The sequence below is a fragment of the Protopterus annectens genome, chromosome 3.part0 (genome assembly GCF_019279795.1).
Source record: "Protopterus annectens isolate FY-2018-M chromosome 3.part0, PAN1.0, whole genome shotgun sequence".
NCBI lineage: Eukaryota > Metazoa > Chordata > Ceratodontiformes > Protopteridae > Protopterus > Protopterus annectens.
In genome coordinates, this window is record NC_056731.1 from 635493235 (window position 1) to 635509570 (window position 16336).

The 16336-nt window shown below is 43.3% G+C and overlaps 1 protein-coding gene across 1 annotated transcript in view; it reads left to right on the forward strand.

The window, feature by feature from the left end:
* The window catches only part of LOC122796501 (anillin-like), a gene marked incomplete at its 5' end in the record, with an annotated part of 1089678 nt that overhangs the window by 303551 nt on the left and 769791 nt on the right, over window positions 1-16336 (forward strand). The window contains 1 exon segment of the mRNA XM_044065033.1: window positions 2336-2470. Within this exon segment, the coding sequence (XP_043920968.1) occupies window positions 2336-2470 (135 nt within the window).

Here is a 16336-nt window from a genome sequence, read left to right on the forward strand (position 1 = left end):
TTCAGAAATGTGCTCTGCCAGAATGTGATCCCTTCCCCCCCTTGGGATGGAGGCATGGAAAAGCAGTTTATATGTGGAACTTAATGTGTCTTGATCAGTTAATCTGGGTTGTCAGTGTTAGTGTGAATGTGTGTTGGGGAGGGAAAACTCTTTGTGGAAAAATACAACTTTTATGTATAGACATTTGGTGAGTTCATGGCTATAGGAAGTGGAACAATGTTTAAAAGGAACTGAATCTGTATTTAAGTATAACATTTTATGAATGAAGTAAAAACCCGGCCCATATTTTTACTTAAATTAGATTATTGTAATTTCACAATGTCATTTCACAATGTCTATCTTGGATACCATTGGGATTGTTTCAGAAAATGCATATATTGTACTTTTTTTCTTTTTCCTCACAAGAGCATACTGTGTTTTTATAATACAATTTTCCTTAAAAGTAATGTTTTCACATATTCAGTTGTTAAGGCTGGAAAAAAGAAAATTGTAAGAGCTATGAATTTTCATCTGGGAATTCAAGATGGTGCTCTTTAATACATTTTCACTTTAACCTACGTCCAGGTGACAGTCAAATAGCCGGATTTGTTGTCAGAAATTTGTCCACCAATCAGCCTATACAACCATTTGATCATGCAAAGTTGAATTTGCATCATACATCTGTCTCTGTGGAAGTATACAGGTCCAGAACATTTGTACTGAGCTGGCATATCAGAAATAAAAAATGCTCTTTACTTAAAGAATGGTACCACCAAAGACTGTTATGGAGGCTAAGACAGAATGGCCCAGCCATCCTCAATACTGAGCTACATGTATGCCTTTAAAGGAGGAATGATATATTCTTGGGTGCAGTCTGCATGTGAAGTCATTTTGTATTTCTCCGAAGATTTTACTAAGAAATGCAGTGGGAAGGGATCCTGACTTTTCAAATACATTTACGGACATTACACTGCCATAGTATGTCAAGTGGCATTCTACTGTGTTTCTGTGGGAGGATGGCTGCTATGTAACTTTTCTCAAGGGTAATGAGTGGATGAATTTCCAGAAGTACATCAGATATGGAATTCCTATGTTTCTTCTGAATAATGACGTTTTCTAGCACTAGAAAGTGAATTTCACTAAGATGCCAAATATAGGCTTTGGAAAAATAACCAAGCCAACTTTGGCAGTGAGCAGCAGTTAATACTTAGAGAACAGTGGTACGGCAGTCTTGGATATATTTTGCATCTATATGTCACTGTATCTCCATGAAAGTTTTAGGAATGTGACTGAGGCCTGAGATGTACTGTATATCAATATATATATGTATGGACTTTACTTTTAATTTCAAGTAAAAATCGCGTGTTTTTCCCTACAATAGAAATTCTTTTACTCAATTTGAATTTGATACCTACCATCCAATTTTAAACTATGTACATTACCACACACTACACGAAGATATTGTGTGTATGTATTTATACCCAAGCACAGTCCATTGAGTTTTGTACCTGTTGTGACACTGTTAGAGTTTTTTTAGAAAACTTCAAATTATTTCAGAAAGATGGTACTGTGTTGGTAGGTATCAGCTGCAGACAGCTCAGTGTTTTGCTGTTCTTTTCACAGCAGATTTTTATGCGCAAGCAGGCCCTGTAGCAGCTATTCTCAACTGAAATAAGCAAAAATGGTATGCACTTTTTCTATTTTTTTATGTTGAGGTGAACAAATAAATAAATACAGACAGCATATATATGCGGTGCATTATTTCTTTGTGGTGAGTTGACCCATTTGCTGAAATAGTGGTGGATGTAGACATTTTATTTCATTTGTTCTACTATATACCAATATGTGAATTCAAACCATTTGAGTCTTGTGCAAATATAGTAGTAAATGTACGTGGTGATTCAGTTTGCCTGACCTCTTCTGACAATTTTTCAGACTTAACATGCAGTCATTTTCTTTTATGACGGATTGCACCAGGGATGCCAAGTTAAGATATTTTGTTAGATGCAAGCAAGAACTGGAGGCATTACTCTTGTGTTTTCCATATGAACTAGAATTGGTGTTTTTGCATTTTGTTTCACTTTGCAAAATTCTTATTGTTTTTCCTGCATCTTCAAAATTTGTAGTCTTGTGGTGGTGATGGTGTAACTCATGCTTTAACACAGTTTTACACATTGAATATGTATTTCTTGCCCTAAATATACTGTAATGACATTCCACGCAAATAATTAAAAGATGTACCTGTTAAAATGCTTGCATTAATCAGGGCTTCATTGCGGGAAAGAGTACATTAAACCTGAAACTCTGATAAACATCATATGATAGTCCTGCAGTATTTATTTTTTTTTCACTACAGATGCTTCTACTAATGTAAAGGAGATGAGCATGAAATCCAGCCATGTAAACTCTAGTCCACTAAAGAAAGTGACATTTGATTTAGAAGAGCAGAAATCATCAGCACTGTTATCTGAAAAGTCTGGTGAAAAGAATGGTATGTGCAAAACTTTTGTTTATGGTTACTTGATATAAGTCAAATTTAAAATGTATAACATGCAACATACAGCCTCCATAGCTTTTCATTGATACCAGTATCAGAAATGCCTAGAAACATGATCTTCTGAATGAGTCAAATTAATTTAGTCATAGTTTCCACTCCAGTTAAGATTTTTTCCCCTGGAAGCTGCAACAGTGAGGTACGTGCACACACATGCGCACACACTGCTGAGACGTGACATTCTATGCTGTATTCTCATGGAAGGTTCAGAGGTTTGGTGGTATAGGACTTACTTGTGCAGTTTGGATCTTAGTCCTGGTAATCAAGTACTTAAAGCACCAATGCCTACATAGCACTAGTGGGGCCCTAGCTTATTTTATGACTACCCATCTGTACCATCTCTTCTTTGTTGAGGAACATGGTGCTTTGCATCAGATGTGAGTCATTTACCTCGGCTATCCAGAGAAGCAGGAGGGAGAAGCTCCATGCCAATCTCAATACCTGATTAATGGCAGCATTTGAAAGTGAGAAAACCTCATGATGGGCACTGATAGAAAAGTCTCTTAGGACATGGCCTTTGAGAGAGCAACATCAGAAGGTAAAAAGCAGCAGAGGGTAGACAGCAGGTGCACCCTCCCAGAGATGGCTATCCTTGAGAGTCATTTAGATCTCCATGCGTTGCATTCAAGCCCTGTGCTAGTGAGATCATACGTTTAGGCCCTGTCCCTCTTCCATTTTGGTAGATGATGAACAATCGAGAAGATGCAAACCACCCATCTTGGCTGACACATTCTTTGGTGTAGGTACTTCCCATCACCATCATTTATTCATTTGGCTAGAGTGTACCCAAAACTGGGCAAATCCTGGAGTGTAGCTTGTCTCACCATGTGACATGCAGATGCATGATGTGATTATAGCTGGTGATGCTTTAAAGCTATTAACTTCTCCTTCTGAAAGGGCTTTGGTTAGGGAGAAAGCAGTCTTTGTGGTGTTTTTAAACAGACTCGGTCTGTATTGTTTAGAGAGAGAGTGTAAAAGCTGGCCCCACCCCTTTTTTTGTCTGTGTGTAATTAGATGTTCTTTTCCTAGTTCATCTGATTCAGAAGGCGATGAAAGACTTTCATCCCATCTTGAGCCTCAGCAGCTACAGTGTGCACATTTAATATGTTATGTTGCATATGCTTTGCTAGGGCATTGTCTCCCTGCTGTAGGATACCTGAAGGATACTTTCTGGTACATAATGTCTGTTGTCATCCTAAGCTATTCCTTTGGTTTGCTTTGGTTGGGCATGGTCTTCAGTACAATGTGCTGCCATTTGGTTTTTTGCTACCAGTGAATTCATCAAGATGATAGCTGTAGTTGCAAAAGTTTTGCAGGGAATGAAATCCATGTATTCCTCTTAGAAGCTGATGACAGAAATTCCTGGCTTACTTGTGGCATCTTTGGAATGGATGCATCAATGACTGCAATCTCTGGGGAGTGATAAGAATAGGGGAGAAGTGCCCTTTGATTCCATTTTAGAGGATTGCTTTCACCAATGTGCATCTGTGTAGTTTTCAGTCATGGTCATCCTTGCCTGTGGAGAAAGTTCAGGATTTTTTGCCTTTGGCAACCTGCCTAGTTGTAACTGCAGCAAATATGTTTACCTTGTATCCTTCTGGCTGTCTTTGTTACTAGGATATTTATGATGTCCTTTGAAAACCCAGAGAGTCCAGTATTGTATTAATTGTACGGTATTAGTGTGTGGTAACTCCATAGCCAGTAACACATCACTGGTCTCAGTCCCTTGCTGCTGGGCCCTGTAGTAGTAGACATTAGCCTTCTGGTGGGTTCCCTTTCTTTGTGGTTAGTCATTTTCTGGTTATGTTGATAGAAGTTTGCTGGCATTAGGAAAGGGTGCCCCATATGAACAAATTGAGATTTCTCCTGGCCACAGGACTTTTGAGCAAAAGTTGCTTTTGGGGTTTCTTTTCTAGTAGCAGAATATCCAGTTGTGTTGATAGCTGGCAGAGAGGTGATGTGTTTCTGACTATCTCATAACTCTCTCACATTCACTTTGAATGTGAACTACTGTCTGATTCCCTCCCTGGTTCTAGTTCTGGAGCTATGGCTTTTGAAGACCTTTCTAGTTTGGATGTTCTGGAAATTAGACTTTGTGAAGATCTACTATTTGCATCTGGAAATGCATTTCTTCCTGACTTTGCTCTCTGTTGTAGAGCAAGTGAAATTCGCAATGTTTGCACCTTCCATCTTGTATTTAGGGAGATTCTGTATACCTTCTTCACCATTCTCCCCATCCCCTTTTTTGCTTCTTGCATTGTAATAAAATTTATGGAAGAAAGAACAAATCCTATTCTAGTCTTTCCCTGGTGGCTGTGAAAGATGTGGTTTTGTGCTCTCAGGTTCCTGTTGATAGGAAGCCTTCCTAGATGTTCGAAGTGTGTTTGGAATATCAGCTGGCTATGCTTTACAAACGGATTCCACAAGAAAGTAATTTTAAACAGCCAGTAAATAGTTTACTCCTATACCAAAAGAAAGAGGTTCTCATTTAGCAGGGTGGCATTTTGTGCCACCCTCTTTTGTCAGTTTGCTGGTGGTCTTGACCTGTCAGACATATGGACAATGATGGCATCAATTACTCTACTGTTGTGATGTCTCTAATGTTTTTTCTGTATAATGACCTTGTGTTACATAAGGGCTGAGGTCTTTGCCACCAAGACAGTGTGCAGGTTTGGCTCCTAACCATCGGCCACTCTTCCAGCCGCATTTGCATGTTTTCCCCATGTTAATATTGGTGTGGTTCCTCCCAAAAATATGCTTGTTTCCACCTCAAAGATGGAAGGTACTTGAGAGGTATGCTTACAGCTACCAAAAGCTGAAGAGTCATGGGCAGCAGCTGCAGCACAGATGCTAGTTGTTGCCATTTTGGGGGAAGACTTGTGTAGATCAGCCACTTTAGGCATTAACAGACCACCGACTGTGTCCTGTGTCAAAGCTAGCTGCTCAGTGGTGTAAAAACTGACTTTGGATGATATAGTTATAGACTAATGCCACCAAAAACTGGTATAGGTGTTTAATGGTGCTAAATGGGTTGAGGACTCTGCCTTCTCTGACCTATGCCAGGGACTAATGCTAATGGGAGAGACCTACTTACCAATTTTGGCCGGTACATGCCCTAACTCAATAACCTACTGACTGGCAAGTGTCCGATTGCCCAGCCTAAGTTACATGGTGGTGAATGACCTGAGCCGTACCTCTCTGGACTACATGAAGAGACATGGAAGAGCTCTCTGATTACGTAGCCCAGGCCGGTATGACCCTGACCAGCATCCTGCCCTCACCAAGAATGATACCATGCTATAAAGAAAAAAATCTCAATTTCAACAATTGGCTAAGCTTCTGGTGTCATTCAAAGGGGATCCAGTGTCTGTCTGCCTGGGATGACATGCTTGACAAGCCACGCTGCTTCGCTAGAGACAGCTTGCACCTGTCACCCTTAGGTTTTCGTATACTGGCCAAGGCTCTTGCCACCCCCATATTGCCTTTTTTAGGCAAGGCTCAAAAGACAAACCCACCACCGTAAATAGCACAAGTAACAAACATCTGAGGGTAATACTACTCTATGCCAGAAGTCTAAACCTTAAAATGCATGCACTCGAGGCACTCCTCAGTATGGAGAAAATCTATGTACGTACAGTAACAGAAGCCTGGTTTAAGGCTCCAGAGAGCACCCCAGCACTACCAGGATACAACTCATACCATACATTTTGGCCACAGAACCAGGACCGAAATACAAAAGGCGGGGGAGTATCCATATTCATCAATGATACCCACACCTCCAGGTTAGTGGCACAGCACGATACTTCAGAGATTATCCACGTGCAACTAACAACGGGCAAAACTGCAATTCAAACTGTAGCTTGCTACAGATCACCCAGCATGTCTCAGGACTCCCATTCTGCATTTCTGGAAACACTGGGTAACATAAAGGTCCTACCAAACACCCTAATATTGGGTGATTTCAACTACCCAAACATTAACTGGGAGAACTACTCAAGTACAAGCTCCCTTGCCCAACATTTCCTAGAATTTAAAAACTCAAACGCCCTGGAACAACTGGTTAGCACTTCCACCAGAGGTGACAACATATTGGACCTGGTCATCACCAACATGGACGACCGGTGTGCCACACCAGAGGTCAACCCCTCGCTGGTTAGATCCGACCATAAACAAATCACTTTGGATATCCACATTCCGCCTCTACCCCCGGACAAGAAAACCACCGTGAAAAACTTTTCAAAAGCAAACTTCATGTTACTTAAGACTGAGGTGGAAAGTTTCAAAGCCTCCATGCCAAAGGATAACACTGTCCAAGCTGCAAAATCCTTTACTAATGCATTCTACAGGCACCTACAAGAATGCATGGATCGTGCTATCCCAAGCAAATCCAAGACTCACTCCAAGAAAAGGAAACCAGTCTGGTGGACCCCTGCCATAAACAAGCTATACAATAGAAGGAGGAAACTAGTACAGAAAAGAGTAAAATCCCAAGAAGGGAAGACATCCCTGATCAGTATCAGCAGAAAACTACGATCCTTCATAAAATCATCCAAGTTGAGCTTTGAAAGAAAACTTGCCCAGGACTCCAAAGATATAACCATAAGGCATTCTTTAGCTATATCAAGAATCTAAGTGGCAATGCTCAGATCTGCTCGGAGTTGGTGCAGAACGGCACAAAATACACTGAACCAACTGATATTGCCAACATCCTGGCAGAGAGGTTCAGTGCAAACTTCACCCCCCTCTCACCCCCAAAAGGGCTCATAACCATACCAGAAGAATGTAGATCCCCTGAAATCAGACACTCAGGTTAAAATAGCCCCCTCCAAAGCCAAAAACACAGCATCAATGGGACCGGACGGTGTCCCAGGCTGTGTCCTACATGAGCTCAAAGACTAATTAACCCCTCACCTAAACGCACAAACTCAGCCTTTCCACAGGCTATGTACCCATAGAGTGGTGCACAGCAACAGTTATTCCGCTCCACAAAGGTGGAGCCACAACAGACCCTGGGAACTATCGCCCTATACGCCTGACTAGCTTGGTCTGCAAGGCTATGGAGCGCATCATCATGGAACTTAACAGAGACATTGGGAACATCCAAACACTGGACCCTACCCAGTTCGGCTTTAAGGGCAGATCATGCCTCCTTAACCTGGTGGACTTCCTTGAGAAAGTTACCAAGGCTATAGATGAGGGAAAGGTGGTACACACAGCCTACCTAGACCTTGTAAAGGCCTTCGACACCATTCCCAATTCTAGTATCGGCAAGCTCACCAGCCTGAACATAAATAAACCTTTGTCACATGATGAGTTGCCAATTGGCTCACGAACAGAACCCACATGGTGAGAGTTGTGGGAGCTAGGTTTGACTCTAAACCGGTTACAAGTGGCATTCCCCAGGGCTCAGTCTTAGGACCCCTCCTGTTTGGCATATACTTCTCAGTGGTACAGACAAGCACAGGAGGACTATGGCTGACCAAATTCACAGACGACTGCAAACTAGGGGCTATAATTGACTCACCGGCTGACACAGACATCCTCCAAAAGGGTCTCACTGAAACGGGTACCTAGTGTCAAAATCATGGCCTCAAGCTAAATGCCAAAAAGTGCATAGTTATTCCCTTCGGAAATGAAGTACCCACAAACTACCACATAGGCGGTAGTCCCCTAAATACAGAAAACATAATGAGGTGGTAGTCCCCTAAATACAGAAAACATAATAAGGGATTTGGGGACCCAAGTAGACAAGTAATCTCTCCTTTGATAATCACATTGCCAAAGTGGTTAGAAAATCCTTCTATGTGGCCCACCTAATCACAAAAGGGTATGCATCCAGATCAAAAGAGGTCATTGTGCCCCTCTACTCATCACTCATCAGACCCTTTGAGTATAATGCCCCATTTGGGATGTACCTTACAAGACACATGCAACAGCTGGAAAGACCACAGAAGTACCTCACCAAGAGGATCACTGGCCTCAAACAGATGCCCTATGCAACTCGACTGAGGAAACTCCAGCTGTACTCTGTTACATACCGCCTGTTCAGAGGTGATTTCTGCCTGACATATAAGGCCTTGTCCAACCCAGAATTGATGGACATGCTCCACCTAAAGAAAACCTTATCCCCTCGAGCCACACGCTATAGGGATCTAAACCTCATCACAACAATAAATAGTTTGTGCTGGAGGGATAGATTCCTGTCCCAGAGACTTCCCATGCTTTGGAACAAGATTACAATCTACATTAGGCAGAGCTCCTCGCAAGCACTCAAGAGAAACCTTGATGAGTGGATGGAAACAAAGTTTACCCCGTGGATCACTTCAGTGGCTCTGCTGGACAGAGGCACAGGGAACTAATCTAGGGGGCGGCGAAAGCCAACACATTCTGGCTATGCTTCTAAATACCTTCGGGCAGATAGCCTAGTACCTGCCTATGAACCTATGGAATATCTGAACAAAAGTGGGATGTGAAGCGAATCAGTCTGTTAAAAATGAACCTGGGATTGTTACAACTGAATGTAGTTTTCACTGACAGGATGTAGCTTGGAAGCTGATGACGAGAGCATGAAGAAAAGACTAGATATAGTGTTTCCAGGAGATGAGATGGTAGGGCAGTGCAAAGTCAGTTGGCTTGGGGACCCGAGTCTACTACTTGGGTAGGACAGACTAGAAATGGTGTGATATGTGGTACGAGAAACAGTCTGTTGAAGACTGTGATGGATGTCCTCTGAACTCGTGACACAAACTCATGGCATTTGGACTTGTGTAAAGATAGGGAAGTATTCAGAATTTTGGCTGTGCATTGCAGCAGTGTTATGATTGCAAGGAAGTGTGCATTTAAGCAATATTTGTCAGACCTCCTAGATAAAACAGGACAAAATGAGTTTGCATTTGTAATAGGAGACCCAAATCTATCATGACAGAGCAGCATAAGAGAACTGCCTGGGTGTATGTGGGTGGGGGAAATAGAATTAAAGAGAGAGAGGCTTGACTGGCCAACACAAGATTTGCCAAGAGATTGTTACGAGCTCACCTAACAGCGGTCAGCATGCAACTTGGATAGACTTTCACCTAGTAAGGAAAGATCACTGCAGTTAAATCAGACATTGCAAAGTCATCCCCAGTGAAACTTTTGGCATGAACATAGTGACCATGTTCAGCTTCATGCAGAGGTCAGAGAAGAATTCTAAGGTCAACAGACTAGGCTAAAGCCCTGGAAACTGAGTTGGAAGCTCAGGAGTTGAAGAGAGTGTTCTGGGCGATAGCCCCTCCATATAAAAGATGAAAGAGCTCCTCCATAAAGATGATGAGAGAGCTGCAGCTGAAGAATGACATTTCTTCAAAACAGCATTTGTGAGGACTAGAACAGATGTGCACTAGGTGTGGAAATAAGGTGTATACTGAAAGCTGGTGGTGGAGTAAAGAAGTCCAGGAAATTACCAAAAGGAAAAAAGCAGTGCAGGAAGAAGTGAGAGATATAAAAGACTGAGCAGGGTAAGGAGTATTGGTTGGTTAACAGATACTGAGGGGAAGGCCTTGGCCTTTTCTCTCCTGGGCTCCACTTTTCAAGTTGCCTGACATTCTATAAAATGCAGGTATGATGCAGCTGCTGCCTCTAGTTCAGTTATGAGGTGTTATTCTTGGCTTCATCCTCAGACTTTACCTGATGACATTAAGGCCAAACTTCTGGATGCTCCTTTAGACAAGTCTTTTTGGATCTGCTATTGCTGACCTTTTCAAGTCCCCTGTAGGAGCTGAAACATATTTTCATTCCTCTGAAATTTTAAGAATGGGGTAAACTATCCCTCCAAGTCTGCCTTTGTTCTTATGCAATCTTGCCCTCTTCCCATGGACAAGAAAGGTTTTAGGTGTGTGACTTGCTAAGTCTACTTAGACTGCCCAAGAGTGACTCCATACTCTTGGGTTCTGTCCATTATCCATAAGGGATATTTCATGGTTTGGAAGCCCCTTCTTCCCTTTGTGCATTCCTTACCTTCCTCTGGAACAGCTCTCTCATTTGCCAGAGATTCTTCATTCTCTTTCTGCTCAGAGCACCATTCAAGCTGTCTCCCATCCAGGTAGTGAAAAGATTTTATTCCAGGATGTTTCTAGTCCTATGAAAGGAGGGTACATGGAAACCAATTCTGCATCTCTCTCTGCTGAACACTTTTCTCAAGATTCCTTCCTTTTGGATGTTAACTCTTCAGGCATCGTTTCCTCTTCTTCATCCGCAGGTCTTTCTGGTATCCTTGGATCTCAAGGATGCATACCTTCACATTCCCATCCTTTCTCTTTTCAGGAAAGTTTTCTCTCTCTTCCCTTCATTTTCAGTTCTCTGCTTTGCCCTTTGGCCTTTTTACTGCCCCAGTGGTATTCATCAAATTCCTCACTCCTGTTGCCTTTTGCAGGATTCAAGGTATTCAAATCTTTCCTTATCTAAACAAACTCATTATTGAAGCTCCTTCCTCCAGCCGTCTGCTTCAGAAACTCAAGTTTACTACTTGCTACTTTGTACTTGAAAATTTGACAAAGGCTTGCTTTGAGCCTGCCTCTTCATCTTTCTTACAACATTGCACTTAGAAGACCATTCTTTTACCTCTCACTTCACTTTACTTCAGCCAAGGGAGTGTCTGAATATCAGGCTCTTAAGGCTGTTCCTCCTTTTTTTTTAGTTTTTCACAGATTCAGGGTGCCTGTTCATATAAAGCTGCCTTTTATGCTCAAGGTGGTCAATGAGTTGTCACTTAATCAGTCTATTAATCTTCTTTCCCTCCTTCACAGTCTACCATTGAGAAGGTTCTTCACACCTTGGATTTGCATAGACAGCGCCGATATTTGGATAAAACTAAAGTTATTTTGAAATCTGAGCAGCTTTGTTTCCTTTCATCCCAGGAATTTGAGTTTGGCTCTTTAAGCAAACCATTTTCTCTTGGATTTCTAGGTCCATTTCCTTTTGTTATTCTTTTCATGGCAAATGTCTTTCCTCATCTGTGAAGGCACATTCTACTAGGGCAGTTGCCTGTTTTTGTGCCTTTTTGTAGGAGTTTGTATACTAATTCCATCCTTGATGCTGCTACTCTGTCCTCTGCTCATACTTTAAGCAGTACAAGTTGGATATTGTTTCCAGGGTCACAGCAGGCTTTGCTAGAGGTATTTTGCATGAGTTTGTACAGGGCTCCTCTGTACCTTCCCCCCTCCCAGGCTTCTTCTTGGTCTCTTGTACTCTATCCTGTTCTTGTACTCTGCCTTATGTGAAAAATGCTGCAACAGTGATATGGAAGGAGATTGTACAGTTGTGTAAAATCTTACCATAACAGTAGATGTCCTTCTATTCATATGCTGCAGTATTCATAACATGAGGAAGTCTGCCTCCAGTTGACTCAAACATCCGGCCAGTGTACCAAATTCAAAAAGCTACTACAAGGTACATGCGACTGCAGACACCAATACGTCTGCCATAAACCGACATCCGGTATAAAGTGGACATTAGCATGTACCTACCTCAGACTTTTTCTGCTGCCTGTCCACCTGCCAGCTCTAGTAATCACTCGCCAGAGAATTTGCTTTTGTGCTTCAGATAAGTATGCCCTGGGGGGGTTTATTTTCCTTTTGGCTACTGTTTTTGAGTATATGTCAACTAGGAAGGCCAAGTGTCAGTGTGGAAGGCAGATTCCACATAGACTCCCACAAGCTTTGCTTAGGCTCAGGCCACGATCATGACTTGCGATATCTGTAAGGCCTTTGTTCCTAAAATTCTCCATAGCTGCCTAGCATCTCTTGGGTTATATTTGGAGAATCAACACCTTGTGTGCTTGGCTCCAGACATGGAACAGACGTCTGCCCTTTAGAAGAGCTGCAGTTTAAGAACGCCAAGAAACCTCGGCCTGACTCTACAGCTGGTCCCCCTACTCCGGGCGTCCCTCCTGAGGTTGATGAAGACCCAGAAGCTGCTTCGGAATCTACAGAGCCGCCTTCAGGTACCTTGGTGGAAGCTGTCAAGTAATCTGTAGGCATGTCCAAAAGGAATTCGCAGGTGTCCGACTCTGGCATCGGGTGGGGACCATGGCTGGTTATCTCTGAAGGCCTGTGCCACAGATTGTGGTTCATGAGGATGTTCTTACAGACGTCATGGAATTACTGCCAGATGTGTCAGGCCCTTCTTCCTTCCATCGCCTGACTGCTGAGGCTGCAAAGAAGAAGAAACTTAAAACTAAACATATTTACCTGGCTCCTCTGGATCAGGCTCATCAAACTTCTGACTGGAAGGCCTTTACCCAAGGCCTCTTTAATGCCTTCATGGCCCTTCGCCAGATGTTAGCCCCTTGTCTTCCAGCATAGGCCCTTTCTTCTTCTACCTCTTTGAATAGGCCTGCAGAGGATATGTCTTCTGAAGAGAAAGCTTCATCAGAGGATGAATCTCTTGCCTATACTACTCAAATTGACTCTTCTCTAGGTTATGCCTCCCCAGAGGAGGAATCTAATGGCATGGATTCCACTGGGGAGAGTATTTCCTTTGGAGGGACCGTTTTGAAGATGGACTTTAAGTGGGATTACTGTCAAGTTTCTTAGATTCAAAAGTGGTAGTATGACCTCTTACAGATGGAATCCCCTAATCCTTCAGCCATCCCTCCAGTCCTTCTGGCATTCTTGGATGCCTTCACTGCAGGTTCCAAGTGCCCAGATTCCTAGCTTCTAGCCCCCAAGCACCCTGAAAGATTTTACAAGGTGCCTGAGGATGCCAAGCTCTTTTAAGGCACCCTCTGCTGACCAAGTTGCTGTATCCGTGGCAGCAGATAAAGCTTCCAAACTTTGCCCTCCACCCCCTACTTCCCTCTTTTATAAGAAAATGAAGGCTATGGAGAGGCTGGGGAATAAGTGTATACTTCTGCAACCTTGGCCTTTAGAGCAATGAATTATCAGACTTGCATGGCCAAATATTCCTTGGCTCTTTTGGCGGATGCAGTGAAATTCCTGCCAGAGCTTCCAGATTCTCCCAATAAAGCCAAGCTTTCCAGCATTCTTAATTCCTGCTCCCAGGTTACTAGGCACTCCATCAGATGCAGTTATGAAGCAGTGGAGGCTTCTGCTAGATCTGCAGCTATGGGTTCTGTTCTGAGAAGGTATTCATGGCTTAGATTACAACCCTTACTGGATGATATCAAAGCTAAGCTCATGCATGCCCCTCTGGACAACAATGCCTTATTTGGCACTGCACCTGAAGAGTTTTTCTTAAAACTATTAAGGAATAGGTAAAGGAACTCCAGGATTTAAAACGCATATTTGTCTCTCCTGTTCCCTGCTTCCCAGCGAAACTGCCCAGCCAGAACCACCTTTGTTAGGAAGGCAACTAGGTCTCTCTCACCAAAAGGTAAAAGGGATACTAGGAGACGGGCTCCTAAGTCTGCTTTCTCCACACCTTCTCAGAAAAAGCCTTTTCAGACCAAATCTGGTAGTCTGTGACTACCAGGTCCCAGATCTATCTACCCCCTTTATCTTTGCCTCTTTCCCTCCCAGCTTGGAAACCGATAATCCAGGAGTCAGGTCCTTTCCATCATTGACTGAGGTTACTTCATGGTATAGGTAACCCATCCTACCTTCAAGACAATCCCACAACCCCCACAGGGCCAAATTGAATTCTTCCCACTAGTTCTCTCCTCTCTTATTTTCCTCGGGGCACTATCCAAGAGATGTCACCCAGTCAAAGGGGAAAATTATTTTACTCCAGGATGTTTCTGGTCCCTCGAAAGGATGGCCCTTTGTGACCCATCCTAGACCTGTCCTATCTAAATACCTTCCTGAAAGTTCACACCTTTCGCATGCTGACCCTTCTACTCTACTCCCTCTGATTCTTACCCAAGGCCTTCATGGTGTCACTGGACATAACAGATGCCTTCCTTCACATTCCCATTCACCAACCGTTCAGGAGATTCCTTTGCTTTTCTGTGCTTTCCTCTCATTTTCAGTTTTGTGCTTTGCTCCTTGGTCTATCTATGGCACCAAGAGTTATTTACAAAATGTTTAGCCCTTGTTATAGCCCACTTTAGAATGCAGGGCATACAGATATTTCCATACTTGGATGACCGGCTTCTCCTGGCTCCATCACCAGAAATGCTCCTGGACAATCTTTCCTTCACTGTGCCCTTTGAGATTGCTAGGGTTTGCCATCAACCCCCAAGTCTTTCCTGACCCCTCTCAAGATCATGTATTCCTGGGGTGCAGGATCCTGACAATAGCAATGAAAGCTTGCTTACCTCCAGAAAAGATAATGTCCCTCACCTCATATTTCCAGGACCTAATACCACTTCAGTCCCTGACAGCCAAGGAGTTCTGTGCCTTCTAGGGTTCATGACCTCTACTTATCCAATGCTTCCCTTTGCCATGCTGCACATGAGAAAATTTCAGTGGTTCCTGAGAACAGTCGAAGCAACATTCATCCTCTGGAGTTTGTTGTCCCCGTCCTATCCTGTTCAAGAAGGGAGTTAGTGGTGGATTTTCCAAGTCACCAGAAATCCAGGCCTACCTCTTCAACCACTCCTACTCACCCAAAATCTGTACACAGATGCGTCAGACACAGGATGGGGTGCAACTCTAGGAAACTGGAAGGTCGGGGATATGTGTGGTCCCCTCCAAAGACAAAATACCATATCAACATAAAAGAAATGAGCTTTGTTCTCTGCCCTCAAAATCAAGTCCAGGATTTCACCAGGGGTCTTAAGGTCATTGACAGACAATACCGCAGTCCTCTGGTACATTAACAAACATGGAGGGACAAAGTCCTATATAGTCTGTAGACTGGGATTGTATGCTTGAGAGAGAGCCCAGCAGAGTGAGGTCTCACTCCAGGCTGTTTACATTCCCTCAGCTCAGAATGTAATTGCAGACTCTTTAAGCAGGTCCATGACTCAAGCCCATGAGTGGATGTTGAACAGGGATGTTGTTCTGGACCTTGTCCATTGATTGGGTATCTCTTGGATTTTTTTGCCTCTCCCATGAACAGAGAACTTCCCAAGTATTGTGCCAGGACTCCACATCCTGGGACATGAAGGGTGGCTGCTCCATTCTTTCCATGGTACGGGATGTTTCTGTATGCACCCCCCCTTCCCACTCATTCAGAAGGTTCTGCTGAGAATTCAGAGGGAACAATCAAAAATCTTGCTGGTGACCCCCTTTTGGCCAAGACACCATTGGTTACCCCTTCTATATTTAGTCGATGGCAATCAACACAAGTTACCCCCAAGGATGGACTTACTCATACAGGACAAGGGAACTCTAGTACATCCACAAATGTCGACCCTAAACTTGACTCTGTGGGTGATAGGGCTTTGATTCCCTTTAGACATGTTTACACTGAGGAAGTGCTGCAAGTTCTGCAGGAGGCCAGAAAACCCACTACTAAGAAATCCTATGTCTCCAAATGGAAGAGGTTTTCCTTCTGGTGTCTTAAAAAAATATTTGCAACCACTGTCAGTAGAGCTGCCAGTGGTTTTATCTCCTCTGTGTGAATTAATGAAGAGTGACTTGTCATACTCCTCCTTCAAGGCACATCTGTCTGCCATTTCAGCATGCTTACCTATGTCTCCTGCCTTGGCTGCCAGACTGGAAATCAAACTGTTTCAAAAAGCATCCTTCACAATGGTCACCAAGGAAGCCAGTGCCTCCTTGTTGGGATCTCAATTTTGTCCTGGCTATTACCTCTGCTAGAAGGGTTTCTGAGCTGCAAGCCCTCATGATCTATTCTCCCTTCACTGCCTTTCATAGGGACAGGGTTCCTCTTCAGGCTAACCCATCTTTCATGCCCAAG